We start from the raw sequence: 27,925 nt of genomic DNA on the forward strand, positions 1-27,925 counted from the left end.
ATGGAGAGAAAAGAGGAGCGGGGAGAGTACAGTGCACTGTTATGGAGAGAAAAGAGGAGAGGGAGAGTACAGTGCACTGTTATGGAGAGAAAAGAGGAGCGGGAGAGTACAGTGCACTGTTATGGAGAGATAAGAGGAGCGGGGAGAGTACAGTGCACTCTTATGGAGAGAAAAGAGGAGCGGGGAGAGTACAGTGCACTGTTATGGAGAGAAAAGAAGAGAGGGAGAGTACAGTGCACTGTTATGGAGAGAAAAGAGGAGCGGGGAGAGTACAGTGCACTGTTATGGAGAGAAAAGAGGAGAGGGAGAGTACAGTGCACTGTTATGGAGAGAAAAGAGGAGCGGGGAGAGTACAGTGCACTCTTATGGAGAGAAAAGAGGAGCGGGGAGAGTACAGTGCACTGTTATGGAGAGAAAAGAAGAGAGGGAGAGTACAGTGCACTGTTATGGAGAGAAAAGAGGAGCGGGGAGAGTACAGTGCACTCTTATGGAGAGAAAAGAGGAGAGGGAGAGTACAGTGTACTGTTATGGAGAGAAAAGAGGACCGGGAGAGTACAGTGCACTCTTATGGAGAGAAAAGAGGAGAGGGAGAGTACAGTGCACTGTTATGGAGAGAAAAGAGGAGAGGGAGAGTACAGTGTACTGTTATGGAGAGAAAAGAGGAGCGGGGAGAGTGCAGTGCACTCTTATGGAGAGAAAAGAGGAGAGGGAGAGTACAGTGTACTGTTATGGAGAGAAAAGAGGAGCGGGGAGAGTACAGTGTACTGTTATGGAGAGAAAAGAGGAGAGGGAGAGTACAGTGTACTGTTATGGAGAGAAAAGAGGAGAGGGAGAGTACAGTGTACTGTTATGGAGAGAAAAGAGGAGCGGGGAGAGTACAGTGCACTGTTATGGAGAGAAAAGAGGAGAGGGAGAGTACAGTGTACTGTTATGGAGAGAAAAGAGGAGCGGGGAGAGTACAGTGCACTCTTATGGAGAGTAAAGAGGAGAGGGAGAGTACAGTGCACTCTTATGGAGAGAAAAGAGGAGAGGGAGAGTACAGTGCACTGTTATGGAGAGAAAAGAGGAGCGGGGAGAGTACAGTGCACTCTTATGGAGAGAAAAGAGGAGAGGGAGAGTACAGTGCACTCTTATGGGGAGAAAATAGGAGAGGGAGAGTACAGTGCATTCTTATGGAGAGAAAATAGGAGAGGGAGAGTACAGTGCACTGTTATAGAGAGAAAAGAGGAGAGGGAGAGTACAGTGCATTCTTATGGAGAGAAAATAGGAGCGGGAGAGTACAGTGCATTGTTATAGAGAGAAAAGAGGAAGGAGAGTACAGTGCACTGTTATAGAGGGAAAAGAGGAGGGAGAGTACAGTGCACTCTTCTGGCGAGAAAAGAGGAGAGGGGAGAGTACAATGCACTCTTACGGAAATAAAAGATAACTTCTGTTATTACATCAAATACATGCATTGTCAAAATGACTGTAAATTTAGTCTCCCACCCTGTCCTCTATAGGTTATCTGCTGAGGCAGCCCTCTTACCTTGCAGGTTCTGTAGGGGAAGCGTCATGATGCCCTGTGCGGCTGCTGCAGCCACCAGGCCCTGGATGTTGGCGGTGGGCAGGGAAAGCACAAGACCCTGCTGGCCTCCCAGGTGTCCGCCCGTGTTGAAGGGGATGAGGATGGGCTGGTTCAGGCCTGGCGACCCTCCGGCTAGCTGCTGGGCCACCAGCAGAGACTGAAGAGAAAGACACTGGGTTACAAAAATATATTGACATTAGTATGCATAGTAAAACGCATAGTAAACAGTGATTCATGTATTAGCATGCATAGTAGAGAGAGGTTACATTCATATCAGATTTTATCCATATGTTTACGAGTGCCTCGGGATATGGAATGAACCATTCATAAAAACACGTGAAGATACTCCCATCAGATTCATCTGAGAGGAATCAACGGCCATCGCACATATAACCCACATTTCACTCAAGTGACAGAGGTGCTCTAATCAATGTGTTGAATGCTGTTGTTTTTTTCTGCTGACATCTGTGCTTTGAAACATGCCACAGCCAGAGTGACAGTCACAACGCAGTGCTGCTTGCTGGCACGTGGGAAAAAGGAATCCAACTCCAACCTTTGAAAAAGAGCAGTGCATTTTCCTTTCAGGCGGATGCAGAGTGATTTATATTTCATCACAATGAACACACTTCTGATACCCTAGAATCAGCCGTTGAATTGTTCCCCCGAGATTTCATACATATCAGCACTTTCCTCCTTTGGTGGGAGATACAGTACATCACTGACTTCATGTCAGCATTCACTAATATTAGTCAGAGTAGAATCGGTGCAGTCATAGACACAGACGCTAAGATATGTTATCTGAAGTATCGCTAGAAGACATTTGGCACAGTAGAGGAGCCGTTCAAATGCACTTTCACAGCGAGCAGCTCTGCAAATATACAGCCACAAACACATTTTGTAGCACAGTGCTTTGATCCCGGGTTTAATGAATGTTCTTGACACCAGATGTGGAAATGGTTGTAGCACCAGAATACAGAGCAGAGTTAGTCCAGAGTTATGACACCCAGATATGTTTTACATATCATCTATTAGCTCACCAGTTTGTCAGATACAGACTTGATTCTCATAATGTCATCAGGGGAAACAAGCGTTTTACATCACGTAAAACGACATTCCCAAAATAGCTGCTAGTGCCTCTACATACAGGGCATGGACATGGAGGAATGCATGGCTTTTTTTGTGTCCAAGCCCAGCCTAACACTGCTCTTGAACGTCTCAGCCCCTGTATGCCTGTAGTATGCCTGGCTGCCCTGTGGCCTCGGTGCTGATCCTTCTCCGCTTGACTCCTCCACACTAACCTGAGCCCACGAACCTTTAACGGCACTTGTCAGCTATCTGCTTCTGTTTTGCACGGGACGCCTGTGGCGAAGGAGCGGAAGACGGAGTGGAGGGGTCGACTGGTGTGAACATGGCACCATCCTCCCAGGCTTGGTGCTGCTGCGTGACAGCGGTGTCACTAAGATAACCCGGCGCAGTGCGGAGAGCGAGCACCAGTTTCGACATAATCACAGTTTTAGGAATGTGATGTTGCATGGGTTTAAAGCCAAGAGGCTGGGAGAGATTGGAAGGTAAACACTAGCCTTAAAAGTCAGGGGGAATACCACCCCCCCCCCAAAAAAAATCTAATTTGATCATGGATTTTTTTGTCCCACGACTTTGATCAAAGGAGACCAGGGACGAAGCTTGAAATGAATAGTCACTGGCATGGAGAGACGTTTCATTCCAGCAACTGTGTCATGTGAACAAAACAGAGTATGTTTTATATAATACTCATTACCGTAGGTTTAAAATACTGAACATTTTCAAAATTCACAACCATTTTAGTCTGCTTTGCAACACTATAACAAATCATAACAGGAACGAGTGACACGGGTTGACTGCTTTGAACGCATTCAACATGACATTGTCATTCGCTTTAAATAAGGGATTAGTCATTTGAGTGCGCAAAGAAGACCCATCAAGGGACAATAACAAAGGTGGTCCCTTTCGTCAAGGCAAGTGACATATGTTTAATCTCGCTTTTTAACGTAAATCTCACGTCGAATTGCGGCGGCATGTAATCAAAGACGAGTCGTTGGACATTTGACCTTGAAATTAAACGAGATCCCTTCCCCTGACACTGAAGAGCGATACTGGTCCCGTGTGGCTCAGTTGGTAGAGCATGGCGCTTGCAACGCCAGGGCTGTGGGTTCAATTCCCACGGGGGGACCAGGATGAATATGTATGAACTTTCCAATTTGTAAGTCGCTCTGGATAAGAGCGTCTGCTAAATGACTTAAATGTAAATGTACATGGAAGGGAATGATATTAAAAAAACAACTCTAAATACATCAAATGTACTTCTGCTTTATTATTACAGGCACGTGTCTGCCAGCTTCAGAGCACTTCAAGTACATAAGACCGCTTGTTATTTTTCTTTCGGCTGTGTTTGTTGCTGTGCGACTCGTGGCTTTTGTGCGGGGAACAGAAGGATAGTTCAAAAATGTATTCCATGTTTACCTAACTTGCTTCTGTAAAACGTGCAAAGTGTGCATACTAATTGAATCGGAAAAACTAGCCCCGACTGCCACCACAAAGTCAGCTTAAATTTCCAGAACATAAAAACAAAACAGTCCTTTTAAATTACCAGATCATGACTGTAAACAGCCCTATCTGCTCCCTTTGGGTGTCCGTGTGAATAGTTCTGCATTATTTTCCTTCCTCTGTGTTTGTCTTGCCTGTCTCTCCAACGGAGGTCTAGTGGGGATGGTGTGGTACTGCCTTAGGCATGGCTGACAGCTGAGTGTTGAGGAGTGGGGCGCCCAGGGAACAAGCACATGTTCTGGTCCAAACCTAAATAAGGTACCCTGCCTCTCTGCATGTGTTCTGGGTGGAGTTGGATGGGGTCTGGATGGGTCTGGGAAGAGCTTTAGACCTGGATGAGATACCCTGCCTCTCTACCCAATAGGGGCCAGCAGGCCCTTCCATCAGACCGGAAGCCCAGTCAGGCTCTGAGCAATTGCCCATAATCACAGAGTTTGTTATCCTAACTGTGAGTGGGAGACAGGGGGAAAAGCGGATTCATGTTGGGTAAACTACCTTCGGATAATGCCTCTTCGCACAGTATCCGGCTCCGAAGTGAGAATCTATCAAAACATATTGATCCCAAAATAGGAGAATTGGTTATGGCATGGGGAGCGCCTTGTTTCTGAAAACTGTTAGCTTCACAGAGACTGTATTGACAGCATTAATATATTAGACAGACTGTTGGGGGAACAACCTTCTGAAGCTTATAGGGACTGGCACAACTATATGCACCAAAGCATTTCTATTTTGTCTGATAACCTTGTTTACCATTCATGGATTAAACAGCTATCATGTCTCTCATTATCAGAGTGGCTTTAATCAGTCTGGTTCTCTGTATTTCATCCTGCTGAGCTGAGTGAGCCAATTCAGCAGGGAACTCAGTGAATTAGTCTCTCACGTATCCTCTTTTGTTTACCCTGATGAGGATTGATTCAGTGGCGGAGCCCTTATTGAGTAACACCGAGGTGTGTGTCCCAAATAGCACCCTATTTCCTTTCTAGAGCACTACTTTTGACCAGGGCCCATAGGGCTCAGGACAAAAGTACTGCGCTAGGCAGGGAATAGGGTGTAATTTAGCATGCGACCCACTGAGTGCTGGGAGAGTGGCCTCGTTAGGGGAAGGGAGGGAGGGAAGCCCTATGTCTGCCTGGCTGGCTAGCTGTTCACACTACTGGGTTCAGGGAGGTGACAGTGAGACAGCACTAATGAGATAGATATTCATTAAACAGGGCTGAGCCACCAGGCCAATAAATCCAATCACATAGGCTGACTGTCGTATTGAGCTATTTATTGGGCTGCCTGGGGGCAGACTGTGCTTGTGTTGGCGTTGAAGGGGGCAGAGGAAATGTAAACAGCTCACCATTTATTCAAAAACGGTATATGTTCATTAAGGTCACACGTCGACCGATTACCTTTGCAGAGGATTTGAAATCCCTCTCAGATCATTTTCATGTGTTGTTGTGTACCTGGTGTGATTGTGTGTGTGGTGCTGGGCGTGTGTGTTTAGGCGCAGGTCAGGAGGTGACATGGAGCGACACTCACCTGTGGTCCTACCGGGTAGGCTGGGTGAGACTGACCCAGATGACACTGTTCTGACGGGCTGCTGCTGGCATCAGACTGGACAGAGCCATCACGGGCTCCTGGGGGAGAGAAATAGAGATGGGGAGAGAGGGGGAGGGAGAGAGAGATTTGAATCCCATGTAAACATCGAAACAATCGTAAAACATGCACAAACGCGCATGCACACACAGACATAGCCAGCTGTGATCACACAGCCTCAAGTACGAAGGGGAGAGGATTTTGTGTTGAAGTGGTTCATCAATAAACGTATTGCCGCCTTTTACAATCAGCCCTGAATAAATGACCCGTCAGCTGAGAGGCTCATTGACGGGGAGATGGCGCTCCCACGACGCCCCGATTACAGCTGAGGGATGAGGGATGGATGGCCATGGCGCTGCATAAACTGTTGGGCCCGGGTCCGCATTATTCATCCATTTACATAGCTGAGTATCATCACCCATCTAACCCCCCTCCTCCCCCTTGTACCACAAGCAGCCTTGCGGCTATGAGACACCATTAGACCTGTATGCTACAAAGCCACAGCGGAGTACGGAGGCACACATCAGACATAGACATGATAATAAGCCTGGCCTGCTGTGGGATGTGATGGCTGGAGAGAAAACAAAGCCACTCAGGGTGGGTGGGTGGTGAGACACTGGCGGTGTCTCAAAAGGCACCCTATTCCCTACGTAGTGCGCTACTTTTGATGAGGGCCCGTAGGGTACTATTTGAGCCACGGATACTGGCCATTCCCACTGGGCATAGACGTCAGTTCAACGTCTAGTTTTGATTTACATTTGGTTGAGTTCTCAACGAATGTGAATTCAACATGAAATCAACAAAACATTTTACCATGTCATTAGATTTAGGTTAAAAGTTGGGTGAAAAATATGAAAAACAATGTTTTTGCCCGGTGGGTTTTTGCCCGGTGGGTTTTTGCCCGGTGGGTTTGACTCTCTCTGCATCTCTCAACAGCTCATGCTCAGTTTGTGGGTGGCTAATCCCAAAGGTTTTGTGTGATAACGTGTTACTAGAAAAGTGCATTGCCATCATAGTACATTCTTTACAGATCCCTTCTGCTTTGCTATTTTATCTTGTATAGTGCAGATTAGACATTCAACTTTGAAAAAGTATCTTCAATCGGATAGTTCAATGATAAACTATTTGCTTTCGTACCACATGGGCTTGTATAACTTTTATAACGTCCATGCTTTACAAAAGTCAAGTTTATTGACCAAAGCAAATAAACCTCAAAAATCACAAGTCAATATAAGTAATCAATACAAAAGGTCTCATAAAATTGATCTTTCTCTAAATGCATTCATACGTCAACGGTAGGCTACTACACAACTATTTCAATGCATTGTACCACAACACATTCTAACTCACTTCCCTCAAAAACTTTAATTCAAGTTTGTAAAAGAAGTACACAAATCAAGGAAAGTAGGAATGTGAGTGGGAGAGAAAAGCCAAAGAAAATGAATACACTTGCGTATCTCTTTTCAATTTGGGCAATTTACAAGAGGACTATTGAGAAAAAAAATCCTAGTTTGACCTTCGAAAATGAATAACAAACTTCAAAAGACTAATATTAGAAGACCAAGAACATTTGACAGACACACAGTAAAAAAGAATGGTTTAAAAAAGCATTTTGTTCATGAATTCTAAACTTAACGTAACATAGATGTGAAAACACACACACTGGGTTTGAGAGTTCCATTCAGACCATAGTCTTTGTATTATTGAAGGCTTTGCTTTCAAGATCTCATTGCCGGTTGGATGTATGGGACTGGAACTGTACAAATGTGCACATTACATCCAAAACTCCACTCCGCCATACAGCATCATCTTATCTATACATAAAATCCAAATAATTGGTGAATGGCATGACCCATCAAATAAACCTTAAGCATTTGATCCTTGATTTAATTGCCCTGGGGACAAGTCCGCATTTCGAGCTGGTTTCTACCTCTGGCTCACTGGGCCTGAGTCTAGGTATTGGTCCACATAAACTCAAGCTTGTCAACCCTGCAGTCACTTAACATTAGATGGTACAGTCTCTTACCAATTTCACCCAGTATGAGTCAAACAGAACCCAACCCAATGCCTTTAATCTTTGCAGAGAGGAAAAAAACATTTTGAAGACACTATGTCTTTGAACAGCGTCTCATCCTAACTCCGTGGCAAACATTCAAAATAGGTTCAAATATGCGCATGATGATGAGCCTGGTTAAGGGGTGTCTCTACTTCTCACAGCCATTCTTTATGGCATCAATTCACCCATTACTACTGACTAAATGTTATGTCTTTGAAGACATACAATGGAAAGCGATGGAAAGCGGAATTCACGAGTGAACCGAGGATCTCATTCATATTCATGGGCATATTAGACATTATTCAATGACATAACGAGCCGCTAATTCAGTTCGACAACAAGGCCTACAAGCCTGCGTATCATCGAATGTCCAATCCGAGAACGACAACCTTGACAGTGGAATTGAACAAAGGCAGCAGCCATTCATCTAATTAGCAGATATCCATTCCGATCTCAATAGCGGAGATGAAATAACAACGGCTTGACTCTGGCACCCAACCCTAAGCAGAGGGATCGCTCTGCTCTATTATTGATGAGCGAATCAGAGTTTACAGAATGCATGACAAAACCATCAATAAGTAATGGATGTACGGCTCATAAATGCAGTTGGTGCAGTGAATAATATATTCCATTTGATAAGCAGCGCAGGGGGCTGTGGCTTATTGAATAACTGCTGTGTGCCTTTCATTGCGTCATCTCACAATAACTTAGTGGGATGTTAAGAGAAAGCTTGATCCCCCCCCCCCCCCTGCAAATATCTGTGACGTTAACACGTTTAGCTCTGGGAAAGGAATCGATAATAAATAAATGCACAGGCACTTTTCCCTAAGGTGTTGGGTGTGATTTCTTTAACAGAATTAAAAAGCTGACAGGAGAAATATCCAGGGAGGCCATCTTCAATTCCCTTTTATTACTAGGTTCTTTGAAGTTATTTTAACCAGTTTATATAATGTGAAGGTTTCTTAAGTGGATTCCTTTTTGGACAGTAACACCGGACTGACAATAGCAATACTGGCACATGGAATGATAAAATGTGTGCTGAAAAGAATGTTTGATGGAAATGTTACACATAGACAACATTTAGACTGACAATTTTATACATAGTGTTAAGGCTGTCGCTCTCCTCATCCTCGGAAGAGGTGAGGAGAGAAGGATCATCAGACCAATACGCAGCTTCAGGGAAATAAGCCATCTTTTTATTTATAAACGAAAAAAACTGATGAAGATGGCAATACGAAAACAAACACTATAACAAACTTACAAAATAAGAAAACGACGTAGAACGAAACCTGAACATAAACTCACATCACTAAACGTAAACTCACGGACAGGAACGTTACATCAAAACGCACGAACAGCCAAACAGCCCCGTAAGTGAATAACATCGACAACACGAGAGACATCACAGGAGACAATCACCCACAAACAAACAGTGAGAACGCCCTACCTAAATATGACTCTTAATTAGAGGAAAACGCAAACCACCTGCCTCTAATCAAGAGCCATACCAGGTAACCCAAAACCAACATAGAAACAGATAACATAGACTGCCCACCCAAAACACATGCCCTGACCATAAACACATAAAAAACAACATAAAACAGGTCAGGACTGTTACACATAGACTAAAGTAAGTCCTTACCTATTGTGTGCACAAAAGTCTAGTACTGAAATTGATGAATGTGTTCACTATATTATTTTGAATAGCTAACCTCTCTCTGTCACACAGACTTTGCCTTGACCGTAGGAGCTTATTGCTTGTTAATATAAAATAACATGTTGTAACTTTTGTGCTGTTTTTTTTTTACTTAACCCAAAACTATCTCTCACTTTAGTCTAACCACTGTCATCTGTTCTACACTTTACAACAAGAATCATTCCTATTTCAGTGTTGGTGGGGGCTCTGAGGTGGCTTATGGTGCGGAAATATTCCCAATATTGGACACTACATAAATGATCTTGCATTGATCACCTAAGTGGCGACTGGAGAGACACTTTCAAAAGGCAGAAGGCTTCGTATGGGGTGCAAAGAGCTGCATTTATTTGCCAATCAACCGTCGCTCTCCTCAATACAGAGTGCTGCCCCGAGGACACCATAGCACAAAAACAATAAGCCGGCATTTCATAAAGCAATCAGTATGCCACCTACTCTAACGCAACAACTGTTTTACCCATTGACCACCTCAACGAAATGGGTGTTACTGAAGGCTATGTGTCCCGAGTTAGCTTTTGCCCCAGTGCATTTCTGAATCTAGTTTTGGCCATAAAAGAAACGTTAACAACTATAGCTGTTTTAGTGGCGATTCATTATATAAGTTGTCAAATGTGGGAGAGAGAGCTGCGGTAACGATTCAAGCTTTTCAAAATCAACCAGGCCATCAACGCCACAACCCCCCCCCCCCCATTTTAGTAAAGGCTCTTTTTAAAAAGCTGGGCTGAGTGAATGTTATGTCTTTATGTAGCTGGTCTCACATGAAATGTAGTATATTCATGACAACAACGACTAAACTTCTCCTCTCAACATTTTTTGTTTTCCTGCATGTATTATTCATACCTGTTTTCTACTATTAAATATCTACATTCAAAAGAAAATACATTCTTACCATACAGGATTGTTATGGACATATGTGTTGCTGTTCCTTGTCATTGTTTAGGGCCAAACAAGGGAGGGCGACCGCTCAGGCTGCACCAATCAATTGAGATTCACTGATGATGAGGAATCACGGCGTCATACTGGGGCCCAGAAAAATGACAAGTCACATCATACACAAGGTTTAATTCTGTCAATACCAGACCAATTGTGCTGGATTGTTTGGCCATTGATTTCACTAATGCTGCTGAAATGGTCGACACGGCATAGCTTTTATGGGATTGGCTCACAGACAAGTATTCACAAACGAGAGAGAGAGGAGGAGAACGAGGGAGAGAGAAAATATCAGATTCCCCAGTTCCTACTCATACTGTATAATACTTCAAAACGCCATGCATACGAGAAGGCACAGAGCATATACAGTACTGTATAGTGCACTACAGTAGGCTATAGTGAAATCTGAGTGGCACAACATTACGTGCTCAAGAATGTTCTACCTGTATCCCTATGTGGAAGCAACTTGTGTTAGACTCCAGACTTAAAAAGTGTTTTTCATATCATTGTTCTGTCTTTCATTGAGCACACTAAAGCCCTCAACAATAACCCTGAGTACAATGTGCTGCCAATAACCCCGGGTCCTCTTCGTTAGGCTCCCTGAGGATGAGCAGGAAAGTAATACACTGTTTAGAGACCCTGAGTGAGAGGAGAGGCTGGCTGGTTACAGGTCAATAGCGTTTTTGGAGTCGGAACACACCAGAGACTGACTGTTGAGTGGTTGAGCTGCCTGTAATACCATTAGCTACATTATAGCCCGCTGGAGCCTGGAGAGCTGTCATTTCCTTAATTAAGGACCCAGCCTAGGGGCTTGGTGGTCAGGGGCCGTGCCGGTCTCTCTGGGCCTTTTACATTGACGTTCGATTCGCTGGAGTTGCAAGGAGAGCTGCAAGGTGCTCCAGAGTTTACAGGCAAAAATATCTTATTAACGAATTATTCCACCAATAAGTGGACTTATGTAAAGGGGTCGGTTCTCAAAGCAAAGCACAGGGAAGCGTGGATAGTTTTTTTTACCACAGCAATTCCTCAGCCACTAATGTAGTAATTACAGTACCACATTGGAAAACATGGGGGAGAGAGAGAGAGAAAGAGACAGAGAGAGCGTGGCAGAGAGAGAGATGGAGGTATAGACACTGACTGATGTCTCTGTCTTCCCAGTTTTTACAGGGTAAAAACTATGTTTTTGAAGTGTAGACTCCACTGTTGCTGCTCAATGGTAGCTACTGGTCATTGTCAGTAGGTCAATGTATCTGATAACAGGGAAGTAGCATCCTCCCGTAGTTTCCCTCTCTCCCATGGCCATGGGTTTCCCTCCAACAGGCTCTCTAAAACAGGGAAGTGCTCTAGGCCTGCTCGTACTTGCCTCTCCCTCTGCAGTGAAGGGGACCAGGAGCTGAGGAGGCTGGAGAGCACAAGAGGGACAGGATGAGGTAAATTGGAGAGAAGGTGGAATGTTAATCTCAAAGGTCAAGAAAGAGAGGGTGTGATGGAGAGAGAGAGACGGATGGGGGGGGGTGAAGAGGGGGAGAGTTAGAGAGAAAGGGAGAGGGCATTTGTGCAGGCAAGCTCTCAGGGGAGTAGAACACTTTGCACATGAGCACATCTGTTGCGGCCTCTTCTCCTCATTCCCCTAGCAATGTCAACCTGATTATCTCAGGGTTGAAAGAGACAAATAACAATCCCAAATTATTCCTCATCCTTTTATGTCCATCAGCGCAGCGTGGATGGTGAAATCAGGGCCTGCCTGAGAGGGCTCTAAGCCTGTTAGGAGATGAGGAGAATACTGAGGTGCCTCCCTCTCTATTGATGGTCAACTCTTTTTAAATGACTTAAATTATATTTGTGGTAAATAGGATTCCGCCTGATCTGGTGCCCCCTTCATCCCTGTCCTGCACGGGGGTCTCTTTTCAGCCATCTTTTCTGCATCTACATCCAATGTGTCTTCCTCACAGCACTGGTTGTAATTTATCTTCCTTTACCACTGTCTCAAACAAAGGAAATGTGTGGAATAGCACGGCTTCATGTTCAAAATGGCAAATAAGTGACTAATAATTATATGCTATTCATTTCAAAAGTATCAAGGAAAGAAACAGTTATAGCTATGTGAAATATTCACAATCCTAGAATTACTATAGGCAGAACATAGACAGCACATAGTATGTACGGCGAATGCACTGCGTCCAAAGAGCGGCCGCCCGTCAACCTGCGTTGCATCTGGCCAAGCGAGAGCAGTGGCAGGACAATTAAGAGGCAGCCAGTGGCGTCTGTGGGTGGAGACGGGGACGGGGACAGGGGCCGGTGGTTACTAGACACCCACATGTCACACTTGACACCACCTCCGGGCCCTAAGGCTACCCAACACTAACACTAATGCTGCCTCTATGTCCCACTTCTGGGGGAGAGGGGGGGGGGGGGGGTTCAGAACCGAGAACCGGCCCTCGGTTCTCTGTAACAGAATTTCCCCAGCAGCACACAACATCCTCATAGTGCCGTCACGCTGCGGAGGGAGGGGAATGTACAGGATAGACTATTGCTTTGAAGCCCGTAACTCCATTCCCCAAGAAAAGAAGCATCACAATGTTATTCCACATCCTCAGATGTGAAGGGGGGGGGGTAAGAAAAAAAATGAATAACTTCTCGATAGCCTGGATCTCCACACACCCTTTTTTCTTCCCTCAATCTTTGGTTTCAAAGGAAGCGAATCTGCCAGAAGGACAGAAGGTTATGCATTAGTACTGGTCATTGCTCAAAGAGGGAGAGCTATAAATAATAAAGGGTTGTGAAGGACACACGGACTGTAGGATGGATACATCTCTGGTTCACGCCACACAAGTGAAAGACAACATTGTCATTTCCTTTCCTGAAAACGTGACCCCCTTCCCCAGCTTCAATTACATCCCAACAACACCGACCGTGTCAACGCCAAGGATTTGCGACGCTTCTTTGTTAGTCCAACACGAAGAGCTGGTTGATCTTGTTTATGGTTTTGTTTATGTTTATGAAATACATTTTTCTTTGAAAATTATTATTTTCATCTCAAAAAGACTGACCATACAGAGAATGGAATAAAGTGCATTTTAATATTCATTAAATGTCCTCTACCACTGGCAAATGTGCCCTCAATATAATTTACTTCACAATAAGGTTAACGATTCATTTCTACAGTACATGCACAATATATTGGACGGATTATAATGTCAGTCACTTTGACGTGCTCAGTGTCACCGGTGATGTAATCTACATGACTGGGGTTTCTATTTGTAAAACAGATGACCTCTGCCTGTCCATCTCAGAAACATCTCCTCCTTGTTCCTCAATGCTATCTGAGCTGTGATGGTGACGATGGCAAGGATAGCACACGGTCGCTCTGGGCGCATTAGAGAATGTATTACACCTGCTTTATAGGGCGTGCATTAAGCCGCTTTTCAAGTTTGCGGCGCAGACATCTGAAATCCTCATAATGAGATCCAACTCCTGGGGAGAAAGACTCCTAGTCCTCCCCCTCTCTCGGCCTTCTTTATCCTTAGTCTTATTTACTGTTACTGAGCCGGTCCCATTTACACACTGTCTCTACCACTTTATTACTTAACCTCAGCACATCAGAACATTACAGGCCTCTTTGCATTTCCAAGCAGCCAAACAGCTCCACTCAGTCACCCTGCTCACTAAGCTGATTACAGAGCAAATTGTAAGTATGGAGGGTTGCCTCCAGCAGTGTGTGTCTGTGTATGCAGAGGAGGGAAAGGCAAGTTGAAGGGAACACGGGGATAAGGAGGAAGTAGGAGATAGTTGTAGAGAATGTTGGTATGAAATTAAATACACGCTGATGCTAATAAAAGTGAACAGGTTCTTCCTAGTGATAACCATATTTTTATACTGGTATTAAGGTCTACTATCACTTCAGTAATCCAATTAATGTAAGTGATTTTAGTGAGGTACTGTACAGTAGCTACCGGATTGCAAAATATCTTATCTTATCGAAATGAATGAGTAAATGATCTTACGAAATACAACAAATAAAGACATGGAAGTCTCTCTAGACTTTTTCTTCGGAATGACCCCCAATCGCATAAATCGATAGAAGATTCTTTTTTCCTCTCCTCTTTTTAGTCTGTAGGTGACCTTTCTGAAAATGTTCCTCCATTTTGTCAGAATCGGTATAAGTGCAGGCCATTTCATGTAGACAGTAAGTGTATGAAATGAGTGGCCTTGTCGTTCTAGCCAGGCTGTTTTTGACGGCATGATGATAGAAGCGTCACATCCTAGGGAGAGTAAATGCAAACTGACAAGAGGAGCCTTTGGTTGCGGAATATAATACCGAATTGTGCTCTGAGTGTCTTATTATCTTGTCTGTTGATGTTTGAAAGGGGGAGATTTACTTGAGAGCGGAAGACAGAATCTGTACACAGCCCCGCCATCTCGTCCTCATGCCGGGGACGAGCTTTCCCACCGAACATCCACTTTTCAGGATGTTTGTGGTGCCTCATGGCTTTTGATAGCTGGAGTAAAAGACTATTTGAGAGACTATAGCTTTTAAAAACGAGAGAAACCATTTCAGCAGTGAAACGAGCATGGCTGGGTGTAGTAGACAAACATTACTCATTACTCATTACAAACAAACATTCCTAATGACATTGTTTACCAGTGTTTCCTTTTATACAACTGCCTGGGCACTCACAACTAGATTTGCAAAGCTACTGGTCATTTACCAAAGTTACCGGAATCTTCAGTAATTTGGTAATTAACAGAAAATCTATGGCAATCTATTGTAACTTTAGCAATTCATATTTGAATAAAGTTTTTAAAAATGTATTCATATATAGTATAAATGTTTTATATCTGTGTCCATATTGTCCGTGAGTTTCTAATAGATTGACCATATGGTACAAGAGAAAATAGCCTAATTAATGAAGAGAGAAAAAATATCAATATTGGCATTATTTTCAATTACCTCTGCAACTCGTCCAACTATTGACTTTTTTCACAATTCCCAACAGTTTGACCCAAAAACATTGACAGCAAATACATATTGACATAGTAAAAAAAAGTAGAGTCTAAAAAAGATGAAGTATATTAAATGCTTTAACCCTCATATAACCCTCAACCCTCAACCTTAACCCTCAACCCTCATCACCAATGGAATCGACTAAGTTGATGGTTTATATTTAGATTAATGTTTTACATTGTCATGTTACATGTGATAAGGCCAGAGAGAGGGCCAGAGATAATTACAGACACCTGTGATAATCTGAAGTACCCAAAAGGGCCACTAGATGACTCGTGGTAGATTATATAAAATCCTTGAAAGATACCAAAATTCCGGTAGTTTACTGGTAAAAGTTTCCAGTAACGTACACTCCCTTTGCAACCCTACTCACAACAATCAACCAAATTTCGAGGACCCCAAGAAAGTTTACACCTTCACTTCAATCAACACTTTTCCCCCTGCAGAAATCAAACTTCAGTACATATCCACTTAACTGTAAAAAAAATCCTACTAAATCCAAAAGCAGCAGTGTACTCTATACAAAGCATTTCCTCACAAATAACCTAACTGAACCTGAACTCTCTCACCGTGTTGACACAGGAATAGTCCCTGAATAAAGAGTCACTGAATATCATGCTACCACTCTTTTGGTTATTTTCCTCTGCTGCGTCAACAAAGTTAGCACTTAACAAATTATACTTGGTGAATTCTGAACATTCACTCTCTACAGCTCCTCGCATCCCAGCTGAATACAGACGCTTTCGAGCATACAGCCAAGGACATGTGTTCGTTGACCACCACATGGATATATTCAGATTGATGGTGTGAACCTGTATTGTGCATTGTCTGACAAACACATATATTATGTGTACATTGAGTACATTGTCACCATCCACCAACATACTGATGAAAATGACACACAAAAAATAATAAACTTTCCTTTGCTGTTCTATTCATTGAAACGGGCAATTCAGCGAACACTGTGAAGAGTCGCCTCGAGAAACGGGTAGGAAGTTCTTAAGTCCGTCAACAGCAAATAATATTGTGCATTTGGTCTAATACCAGGGACTTCTTAACCAAATCGAATCTAGAGTATCTGAACTGGCTCATATGACTAGCTCAATTACCGTTATGCAGAAGGGGTTTGTTCAAAGAGCTGAACTTAATACATACGTACTCAATCCCGAGGGTGGTGTGGAGATATATGGGCAATCATAGCTTGAAATAATTACTAGAATTTGGATAGTGAGTTGGGGTCAAAATGTCACTGAGAATATCAAGAGTCAGGATTTCCCTAAACATCCCACATGTTCTCTACTTGGACACAAAAAAATGACACGACAACACATTTGAGAGGGAAACGCTGAAGCATTGGAGATTCACATACATTATCAACCACTTTAAACAGCGGGTACCGTGACTTGAAGACTACTCATTGCATTTCTGATTCATAAATACAATCTCATTAACAAATCTGCACATTTATAAAAGGAAGCCACCCGAAAGAGACGCATATCCATACCGTACCTAGAATAGGCCTACTGCACATGCATCTGTTGTCTACGGCAAAGGAGACTCAAGGAGGCTGATAAGAGAACATGGAGAGTAGTCAGACCTCACACTCTACTCAAATATCTGCACCGAGGTAGCACTGCCCTTCACCCACATCTAAGGCTAAGAATAATACTGTAACATAGGCTAAACATGGATAAACAAACGTGTGTGTGTACATAGATGCATATACAACCTTGGCATAACATTAGACTTTTTCCTTCTTGTGAGAAACCATCCTCCTGTCATCCACTATGCCCTGTGACCTGCATGTAGGGGAGCTGTGCTGCTTTGTGAGAAGAGTTGAGCTCTCTCTCTCTCACTCGTTCGCTCTTTTTTTTCTTCTCCATCTACTGACTGCACCACATATCCTGACTGTCTCAAAGCTGTGCCTAGTCTCAGGGCAAGTGAGTCGTGCCAGCCTGCCCAGAGCCGCCCCCCCGGCACAGCCTACGGGCCGAGCCATGCCATCCCTCCGTCAGCCGAACAAGAAACACCAGGACAGCTTGGGCCAACCACATCTTAAGACAACCTCTACCAAAACACACCACTGAATTCACAATAAAGGTGGCAGCAGGTGAATTGACATGAAATATAAAATGACAGAGTTATGTGGAATACGGTATTATAAAAATATAGACTTCCGTTTTAGAAAGGTGTTTTGCAGGGATGGGTAACTTTGATGGGGGTGGGGGACACAAAAAATCAGAACTCATCATGAGCTATTGCGGGTCTGTGTACCCACATCCATACCCACACATTGGGGGTCCTAAGCGAAATGTTGTTTTGAGGCACCCACTTGACAGCGGAGAAAACATTTTTAAGCTGTTAATACAGTTAATTTCCTGCAATTCTACTAATTTTGCCAAATGTTTGAAGTTTTTAATATGATATCTGAGTGAGAGTGACGAACAAAACATGACAAAACAAGACAAACATGGACCAGCGGGCTTCACATGTAATCATGAGTCTGGAAGTGAACTGAAAGAACGCTTGATGCTTATTGAAGAGAATTGTAACACTGTTGAGATGAATTAGTTAACCTGGTACACTAGTCTTTGTTTTGGAGAGTCTAGCCCTGGGATATCCTAAAAAATTCATTAGACTGACAGCTGGAGCCGTACACTGATCAGGACTTGGGAGGTTGTTTGGAGAACCCTCTCCCAAAATATTTCTCAGCAGTAAGTAACAATGGAGCACAACACTGCCAAACAGCACACTATCTTCACCTTACGCCACTTCCTTGTCTAGTCTCAAAACACATGGGAACTGTACAGACACACAAAAACAGACAAATACACGCACACACACCACTGTCAGACTGCACACTATCGTCCCCTTGTCTGATCCTAAAACATGTACACAGACAAATACACAAAGCAGAGAAACAAATACACACACAGAGAAACAAATACACGCACAGTCAAATACACGTACAGACAAATACACGCCCAGACAAATACACTCACGGACAAATACACTCACGGACAAATACACCCACGGACAAATACACGCACGGACAAATACACGCACGGACAAATACACGCACGGACAAATACACGCACGGACAAATACACGCACGGACAAATACACGCACGGACAAATACACGCACGGACAAATACACAGACAGACAAATACACGCACACTCACACTCATACACCACACACCCTAAAGTACCTTGTTATTGTATGCTTCCTCATAATGGGATAGCTGTTTTTGATGTATTATTCATGACAAAACAAATACCAATGCCTTTCTCTCGTCTTTCCATGTCCAATGTAACACTACCATGTTTTTTTTACTCTTATTGTGTGATAACAGGTAGACTAAGAGCATTGCTCCTCTTGGGCATCAATGGTGTTGAAGAATGCCAGCAGCAATGGAGCTGTACTGATTGATGCGTGCGTGTAAGTGGTTTAATGTGCTTGATCATTAGAATGAATCCAAAATGAGATTAGCCCTGATTATATAGTGAGTATAGAAAGCCAACGTGATATATTTGTGTTTTTGGCACGAGGTAGGCCTAGCACACATAAATTAAGTAACAATAATGGCAATTATCATAAACGGTTCAAGCCCTGAATGCCGATTGGCTGAAAGCCGTATACCATGGGTATGACAATACATGTATTTCTACTGCTCTAATTATGTTGGTAACCAGTTTATGAAATCAATAAGGCACCTTGGGTGTTTGTGTATATTGCCAATATACCATGGCTGTATCCAGGCACACTGCGTTGCATCGTGCATAAGAACAGCCCTTAACCGTAATATATTGGCCATATACCACATCTCTCTGGGCCTTATTGCTTAACTAGAACTTGACATAGAGAAGAAAGAAATGATACATAAAAACATTACAGATTGTTGTGCTGACAGCATTCAATAGAAAAGGAGTTATGGTTTTCTAGCGTGCAGGCCAAATACAGATTCCAAATGGTATTGTAATCTATTTTGTGTGTATATATGATGAGTATAATACTATTTGTAATAAATATATATTTTTCTGTTTTCTTGGTACAATCTGAGCTCAAGGCATGCTCTGTTGCCACCTATAAACCTACATTAAAACCACACACATACAGTGCCTTCAGAAAGTATTCATACCCCTTGACGTATTCCCCCCAAATTGTGTTACAGCCTGAAATAAAAAAAAGTAATAAATAAAAAGAATTCTCCCCCATCTACACTCAATACCCGATGATGACAAAGTGAAAACATTGGTAGAAATTTTAGCAAATGTATTGAAAATGAAATACAGAAATATCTCATTTAAATAAGTATTCACACCCTTGAGTCAATACATGTTAGAATCGCCTTTGGCAGCAATTATAGCTGGGTTAATGGGTAAGTCTGTAAGAGCTTAGCACACCTGGATTGTACAATATTTGCACATTTCTCTTTTTAAAATTCTTCAAGCTCTGATCATTGCTAAACAGGCATTTTCAAGTCCTGCACTAGATTTTCAAGCTGATTTAAGTCAAAACTGTAACTAGGCCACTCAGGAACATTCAATGTCATCTTGGTAAGCAACTCCAGTGTATATTTGGCCTTATGTTTTAGGTTATTGTCCTGCTGAAAGGTGAATTTGTCTCCCAGTGTCTGTTGGAAAGCAGACAGAACCAGGTTTTCCTCTAGGATTTTGCCTGTGCTTAGCTCTATTCAGTTTATTTTTATTTAAAAAACTCCCTAGTCCTTGCCGATGGAAAGCATACCCATAACATGATGTAGCCACCACCATGCTTTAAACATTTAAGAGTGGTACTCAGTGATGTGTTGTGTTGGATTTTCCCCTAACATAACGCTTTGTATTCAGGACATAAAGTTAATTTCTTTGACACATTTTTTGCAGTTTTTCTTGAGTGCCTTATTGCAAACAGGATGCATGTTTTGGAATATTTTTTTCTGTCCAGGCTTCCTTCCTTTCACTCTGTCCTTTAGGTTAGGGTAGTATTACAATTACAATGCTGTGGGTCCATCCTCAGTTTTCTCCTATTACAGCCATTCAATTCAAACTGTTTTAAAGTCACTATTGGTCTCATGGTGAAATCCCTGAGCGGTTTCTTTACTCACTGGCAACTGAGTACACCTGTATCTTTGTAGTGACAGGTTGTATTGATACACCATCCAAAGTGTAATTAATATCTTCACCATGCTCAAACGGATATTCAGTGTCTGCTTTTTTACATTTTTACCCATCTACCAATAGGTGTCCTTCTTTGCGAGGCATTGGAAAACCTCCCTGGTCTTTGTGTTTGAAATTCACTGCTCGACTGAGCGACCTTACACATAATTGTATGGGTGGCGTACAGAGATGAGGTAGTCATTAAGAAATCATGTTAAACATTATTACAGCACACAGAGTGAGTCCATGCAACTTATTATGCAAATGTTTACTCCTGAACTTACACTGAACAAAAATATAAACACAATATGTAAAGTTTTGGTCCCATGTTTCATGAGCTGAAATAAAAGATCCCAGAAATGTTTCATATACACAAAAAAAGCTTATTTCTCTCCAATTTTGTGCACAAATTTGTTTACATCCCTGTTAGTGAGCATTTCTCCTTTGCCAAGATAATCCATCCACCTGACAGGTGTGGCATATCAAGAAGCTGATTAAACAGCATGATCCTTACACAGGTGCACCTTGTGCTGGGGATAATAAAAGGTCTCTCTAAAATGTGCAGTTTTGTCACACAACACAATGCCACAGATGTTTCAAGTTTGAGGGAGCGTGCAATTGGCATACTGACTGCAGGAATGTCCACCAGATCTGTTGCCAGAGAATTGAATGTTAATTTCTCTACCATAAGCCACCTCAAACGCCGTTTTAGAGAATTTGGCAGTACGTCCAACCGGCTTCACAACCACTGACCACGTGTATAGTGTTGTGTGGGCGAGCGGTTTGCTGATGTCAACATTTTCAAATTACTCTACTCCAAGGTGATGGTGGGGAACACAATTGCATGTTATCGATGGCAATTTGAATGCACAGAGATACGTGATGAGATCCTGAGGCCCATTGCCGTGCCATTCATCCGCCGCCATCACGTCATGTGTCAGCATGATAATGCATAGCCCATGTCGCAAGGATCTGTATACAATTCCTGGAAGCTGAAAATGTCCTAGTTCTTCCATGGCCTACATACTCACCAGACATGTCACCAATTGAGCATGTTTGGGACGCTCTGGATCGATGTGTACGACAGCGTGTTCCAGTTCCCGCCAATATCCAGCAGCTTTGCACAACCATTGAAGAGATGTGGGAAAACATTCCACAGGCCACAATCAACAGCTCGATCAACTCTATGCAAAGGAGATGTGTCGCGCTGCATGAGGCAAATAGTGGTCACACAAGATACTGACTGGTTTTCTGATCCACACTCATGTGAAATCCATAGATTAAGGCCCAATGAATTTATTTAAATTGACTGATTTCCTTATTTGAATTATACAACTTTGAAATTGTTGCATGTTGCGTTTATATTTTTGAACAGTATGTTTAGGCTTGCCATAGCAAAGGGGTTGAATACTTATTGACTCAAAACATTTCAGATTGAATTGTTTTATTAATTACTAAAAATGTCTGAAAACATAATTGCATCTTGACATTATGGGGTATTGTGTGTAGGCTAGTGACACAAATCTCAATTTAATCCATTTTAAATTCAGCCTGTAACAACAAAACGTGGAAAAAGTCAATGGGTGTGAATACAACTATACCATATGTTGGGCCCTATAAAATCTGCGATGTGGAGAATGTGGACGGAATCCAGCCATTACTACAGAATTCAACAATATAAAACAATTTATTTAACTTAATCGGGAATTAACTAAATGTTTTGAAAATGTACTAATTAGCCTAAGTTTATTATAAGACATTAACAGAATGCATCAGTGATTCGTATTTCCTGCAACTTTCTGAAGAGGCAATGAGAATTCTTTGTGTAGCGATGATGCTAATGAAAAGTCTTCTGGTAGATGGAAAGGCTTTCCCAAAAATGATAACTACAAAGTAGACTATGCTTACCTGGCAGAATTCTATAATGATTATTTGCATCAATCCCGTGGGTATTTTTTTTGTAAATCTACTATCACGTGTGTGCTACAAAAACACTGCTAAGCAACATCCTGTTGTTAGCCTCTTGCTAGGTGCGCACTGGAATTAAAGGGTAACTACACCCCCAAAAAATGTCAAGACCTCAAAAGTTAGATGCTGATGTGGTTTCAGCATTGTTGTGGATTTAGAACATCTGTGGGGGGTTTTGAGAGAAAAAAAATGAAAAACGGTGGAAAGCGGAAACCTGGCAAAACTAAACTGAGGAAACAGAATTTGGGAAAAATCGGAATCAGGAAAAAAAATGAAACAGATTTTATAGAGCCCTACATATGATGACTGCAGTCACTCACAGTCCTGCACTCTTCACGTCAGAGTCACTGTGTACTGTTTTGGTATTGTTTCTTTTGGTACTGCTTTTTCATGGGATGTTTAAGTTACAGAACAAATATGTTTTTAATTTGATTATATTACTATCGTTATTATGTTTATAATGTATTATGTTAAAATGAAAATATATTTTGCTACCAATTTAATCAAGTATTAGTAGTACTGTAGTAGTTTGTATCAATAATATCTAGAAGACACAATTCACTTACTTTTCGAAAAGCCTCTCCGGACAAGCATACCTTTACTGTAATTTGAAGGGGGTTCATGTAATTTTAGTGAGTGCGAAATAATCTTTTACAATGATGTCCATGGGCATCTTCAGAAATAGACGTATTACATCCTCAATGCCGAGTACTGACTCATAACCTTACGAGCACGTTTAGATGTGTACGAAGTGTAAAATTACTGTACCCTGAAATAGCCTTTGATGAAATTCTCTGTGTAAAATGTCTTAAATAGACCACATCATATCCCATCCAGTGTCTACTCACACCAAGGGTACACGCCGTAACTGCATTACATATTGTTTTCTCAGCGATAGGTATACATCCAAAGCACTATCATCAAGATAAAACAAAAAGTACACTTCAGACCATCCATGACATACAGTAATTGCTCTATTAATGGATTCCATTACACAAAAATCTAATTGAAATGCCTGAAACCAAATTTTGCCTATATGGTGCCATTTGAAAAGCATAAATTCATATCTTAGATGCATATTACATATCACAATGTTCCAATCGCTACATTGTTTTTTATTAACATTATCTTGATGGTACTTTTTTTTTTTTTTTTACTTTGGTGTAAATAAGGATTAGTGAGTGACAGCATTGACTATAAATGTAACGCTTCTACTTAACACCCTAAAGGATCAGTCCAAAATCTAAACAAATTGAAATGAGGTAGTGTTTAACCTTTACATTGAGACTGAATCTCCATGTTACAGCAGTCTATATTAGACATGGTGCAATACAAAACAATTGTTTTAATCTCATTCGACCTAGCGATTCATCCTTATGACCTAGGATTAAATTAGACTCTCTGTATAAGTAAAGTAGGTTAATCAAAAGCATATTGATTAACTTGATCACAACTGTAATTGAACCTGGACATGGAATTAATTGAGAGAAATAAAAATAAAAAATATACATTTCTAATTAGTATCTCTTATGTTGGTCTACTTGTGGTAAGGATATGTAATTCCCTATCAGAGCAATAGGCCATTTTTCATTTATATTTCTAAATTGTTAATGTCATGAGAATTTTAAATGTGTTTACCGTGTATAATTTTTTATAAATATCAATTCATCTTCATACTGGTATTTGCAATTAACCTACAAAAAAAATGTGTTTGTTGCTTAAAAAATTATACATTTTGATAAAATTGCAGATAAAATCAAGCGTAAGGAAGTATCACAAGCCACAGCCAACACCAAAGCCAGAGATCCTCACCACTGTTCAATATATAGGTATTTTTAAGTTGAGAACGCACGCACATTCCTGATACAATATAGCCAAAAATTCTCTCTTATTTAGCATATTTTGTCACAACATTCACACATTTCACTTTCACACCTGCTACAAAACACAAAAGGCCACATTCCAAGATATTCCAAGATGTTTCTGAACGGAAGGGTCACTTTCCTACCAATCTAATCGACGTGAACTACACAAACACTAATTTCTAAACGTGTAGGCCTAAAGGCACATTATGAAACGTGATTACATGAACAACTCTAGTGTGACATTTTGACTATTCAACTGATTGCGACTCTCACCACAATCTATTTGAAAATTACCACAACTAAACTCCTCAAGATGTAGCCTATAAGGAAATCAATGAAGAAATTAACAGAAGACTCATAACAAGACACCACACGCATTATAGGACATGACTTCATTGATTTTTCCAGTGAAATAAGTCATGACATAATGAACGTGTAAAACACCATGTCACCTGAAAGCTCACCTAAAGAACATCTGCATACTCTAACTCAGGCAACCAACCTTATTGCATCCGCCTCATCCACCCCCGAATCCTTGCACTTCAACTTAGTTTGGTCTATCGCACTCTTCTAGAACCTGCTCCAGTAGCACCTGGTCTCAGACACCCTTTCCAAAACACACAGAGACAGAGCATTTCCCTGGTCAATCATACCATGACCAGTCTTAGAGAGGAGAGGAGAGACCGAGAACTGTCCTGTCAATGGACTCACCATAGAGCTTGTTGGGAGTGTCCTCTCTGCCCGTGGCCTCGGAGGACAGGAGCAGGGGCTCGTCATTGAGCTTGCTGTCTGGGGTGGCCGCTTTGTCCTCTGCCCGGAGTTCTGCCGCGCTCATCTCGCTGCGCAGGGAGAGCAGCGGCTTGCTCAACTGCCCTGTAATCATCGGATCCTGGAGGGAGCTGGAGAGCCCAGGTGGGGAATACAACAGAACGTGGTTAGATTTGCTTCGCCGCCTCTCACACACTACTCTACACTGGCTTGTTCTCTGTCTACTCCCATTCACTCCCCTTCTCTCTACCCCTGTGTCTCCCCTCTATCACTCACTAACCACTCTCTCCCTCCCTCCCCCTACCTCCCTCTCCAGCGGTCTCTCTTCTATCTGAGACTGGTGCTGCTCCCGCTGATATTGGTGGCTGAAACCTGCTTGGTGAAGAGCGGTTACGGATTGTTTGGCTTTGCCATTATACCCGGCAGCCTTCAAGGTTCTTCACACCTCTAAATGCTCATTAATACCCACAGAATATACACGTGACAACTTCAGCATTACACACATCCTGTACACGCATACTGTACCTACAAATTAAATTGCTAAAGAAATATTTGACATACTCTATCTACTGTTACAAATCTACGTAGACAGTTAATTCATTTCTCAAAAGGAAAGCCTGCATGACATTTTAATTAAGAGCAAGAAGTCAACATTGGCATCATTATAATTAAGTCCTCTTCCAATCAAGAGCAGAAATAGATCGAGGCATATCATTGGTCCTCCCAAAAATGTAATTCTAATGTCTCACAAAAACAAAAACCACCGTAAACGAGAGGGAATTAGAATGACTGTCAGTTAATTACTAACTAAGTAATGTATAATGTAATGTCATGAAGTAATGTTTCTAATTACTGATGTGCAACAACGTAAAAGTGCACCAAATGAAAAAAATCAGAAATAAACCAACAAAAAGCATACATACCTAAATGAAGCTCCAGTGAATGAATGGCCCCAAATTTTTGTAAAAATTGTCTTCTGAATGTCCAAAAAACCTGACAGAAACCAATTAAAACATGCTCGCGGCCACAGAGCAGAGACCAGCTAGTGCACGATGCTTGCTACAAAACCAGAAACATTTTCCTTGATCTTGGTGCATCTGAATAACCACAAGCCTAAGGTTGCCTCCCAAGACAAGCAGATGTCACCTCCACTCTCTCTCCTCCCTCTCTGCCTCTCCTGTGTCTCCTCTCCCTTGTGTCTCCTCAGACTGTTACACCTCCCTCCTGCTCCGAGACACACAATGAACAGCAGGAGCACAGAGGGGTAAAACTCTCTGTCCCTCTCACTCTGCCTTAATTATAGTTGAGAACATTCAGTCTAAATGGGTTGGAGATGGGGACAGGTGACCAGCATGTATGGCGTGAGGGAAAGAGGGAGAGGGGGGGTCAACCTTGCTCATGCGACAGTCCCTTCACTCCTGCCATGGTGGTCGATGTGTTCCTGTCCAGAGGGTCCTTTTTAATGCGCTCATCAGGAGAATCGAGGGGCTTTGATATGACACATGATAATCTATGAAAATGTTAACCAATAGAAATAGTTTAAGATGTCATCGAAAGGCGAGTCGGCTGGTCAATACTCATATCCCTGGTAACAATGTCTCTTGTCATCAGGGCTTCATTTGTGGAGCACTTAAATGTAGGACTCGGCGCATCAATGCACATCTCTGCCCGGTGAGGTAAACACATTTTCCCCTCTGTCTGAGCCTGGCCTTACTCACTCTTTGCATCCATTTGGGCCCACCCCCACCTCCCACCTCTTCTCCTTTGAGTCACTTGATAGGTCCACTGGAGGGCAAAATTAATACCTAATTGAATCTTGCAGTCATCAAAATAATCAATAGTTTTTATTATTTATTCTTCACAGTCTGTCAGCTGTTTGAAAGCTCAGAAGAACAGCAGCAGGAGGCACGGGCAGTGCTCAAATTTCTCTTGTCGTTTCAAAATGTAGTTGTTTGCAAGACATGTAGTAAAACAGAGAACAATGAAGGCAATGCCTTTGGTTAGAATGTGGGAAAAATAAAGGGAAAGGGGAATCTTTTCCCGACCAGCTATGATATTTTTTTTTAAATTGAACAAGAAGCAACTGACACTTGAAATAGGGCAGGGTCTTCTCTGTCCATCCTTCCATCTCTTCCCTTTTTTCTATTTTCTCCTTATTTCATCATATCTAATGTTGACATTCCTCTTCCTGACAGACTCAACGCAAGTGGTGGGAATGAGATCACAGCTCTAATCTTCAGTTCCATTGGCGGATAGGTAAGCATCTGTCTCCTCCGCCTTCATCCAAGGCTGTTAATGACATTATTAAAAAGGAGCTCTCGGTGCAGCTCCTCAGCCAAAGTGTGAATGTTTATTTCAACAGAGTGTGTGTGTGTGTGTTGTGAGGGCTCGGGGGTGGAGTGGGGTGAGTAGAGGAGGGAGTGGGGTTGCTTTACTCCCCCTGGCCGCAGTGCAGGAACAGGGAAAAGCACTCGGCTCTCACCCCTCCCTCCCACTCCTCTCTTCATACCCCCAGTTTCCATGGAGGAGGTGGTCAGCACAAAGCCCTCAGCGCTCATCAGATATCCATGCTAATAGCTAATGGCCTTAATGCCGTTGTCCCATGAGTCCCCTGGGCAAGGGGCTTCTGCCTTGGACGAACATGCTCCACTCAACTGACATTCAAGGCACTGAAAGAGAATGATAATTAAGTCATGTTAATAATAATAATAATGGTAATAACAATAATAAAA

General features: G+C 42.3%; 1 protein-coding gene across 2 annotated transcripts in view; it reads right to left on the bottom strand.

Moving 5' to 3' along the window:
- The window catches only part of LOC129822746 (POU domain, class 6, transcription factor 2-like), a 125,198-nt gene extending 98,380 nt beyond the window's left edge, over positions 1–26,818 (bottom strand). Inside the window, exons 1-4 of one of the 2 annotated variants that reach the window (XM_055881125.1) lie at positions 26,117–26,818; positions 25,137–25,324; positions 5,672–5,769; positions 1,526–1,736 (exon numbers count right to left, since the gene is read on the bottom strand). In XM_055881125.1, coding sequence (XP_055737100.1) covers positions 1,526–1,736; positions 5,672–5,769; positions 25,137–25,308 — 481 coding nt within the window. In that variant the 5' untranslated portion in view covers positions 25,309–25,324; positions 26,117–26,818. The remainder of the gene's footprint in view (positions 1–1,525; positions 1,737–5,671; positions 5,770–25,136; positions 25,325–26,116) is intronic. The other variant, XM_055881126.1, reaches the window with a different exon arrangement.
- Positions 26,819–27,925: the final 1,107 nt, after the last annotated feature.

The sequence above is a fragment of the Salvelinus fontinalis genome, chromosome 25, assembly GCF_029448725.1.
Source record: "Salvelinus fontinalis isolate EN_2023a chromosome 25, ASM2944872v1, whole genome shotgun sequence".
Taxonomy (NCBI): Eukaryota; Metazoa; Chordata; class Actinopteri; order Salmoniformes; family Salmonidae; genus Salvelinus; species Salvelinus fontinalis.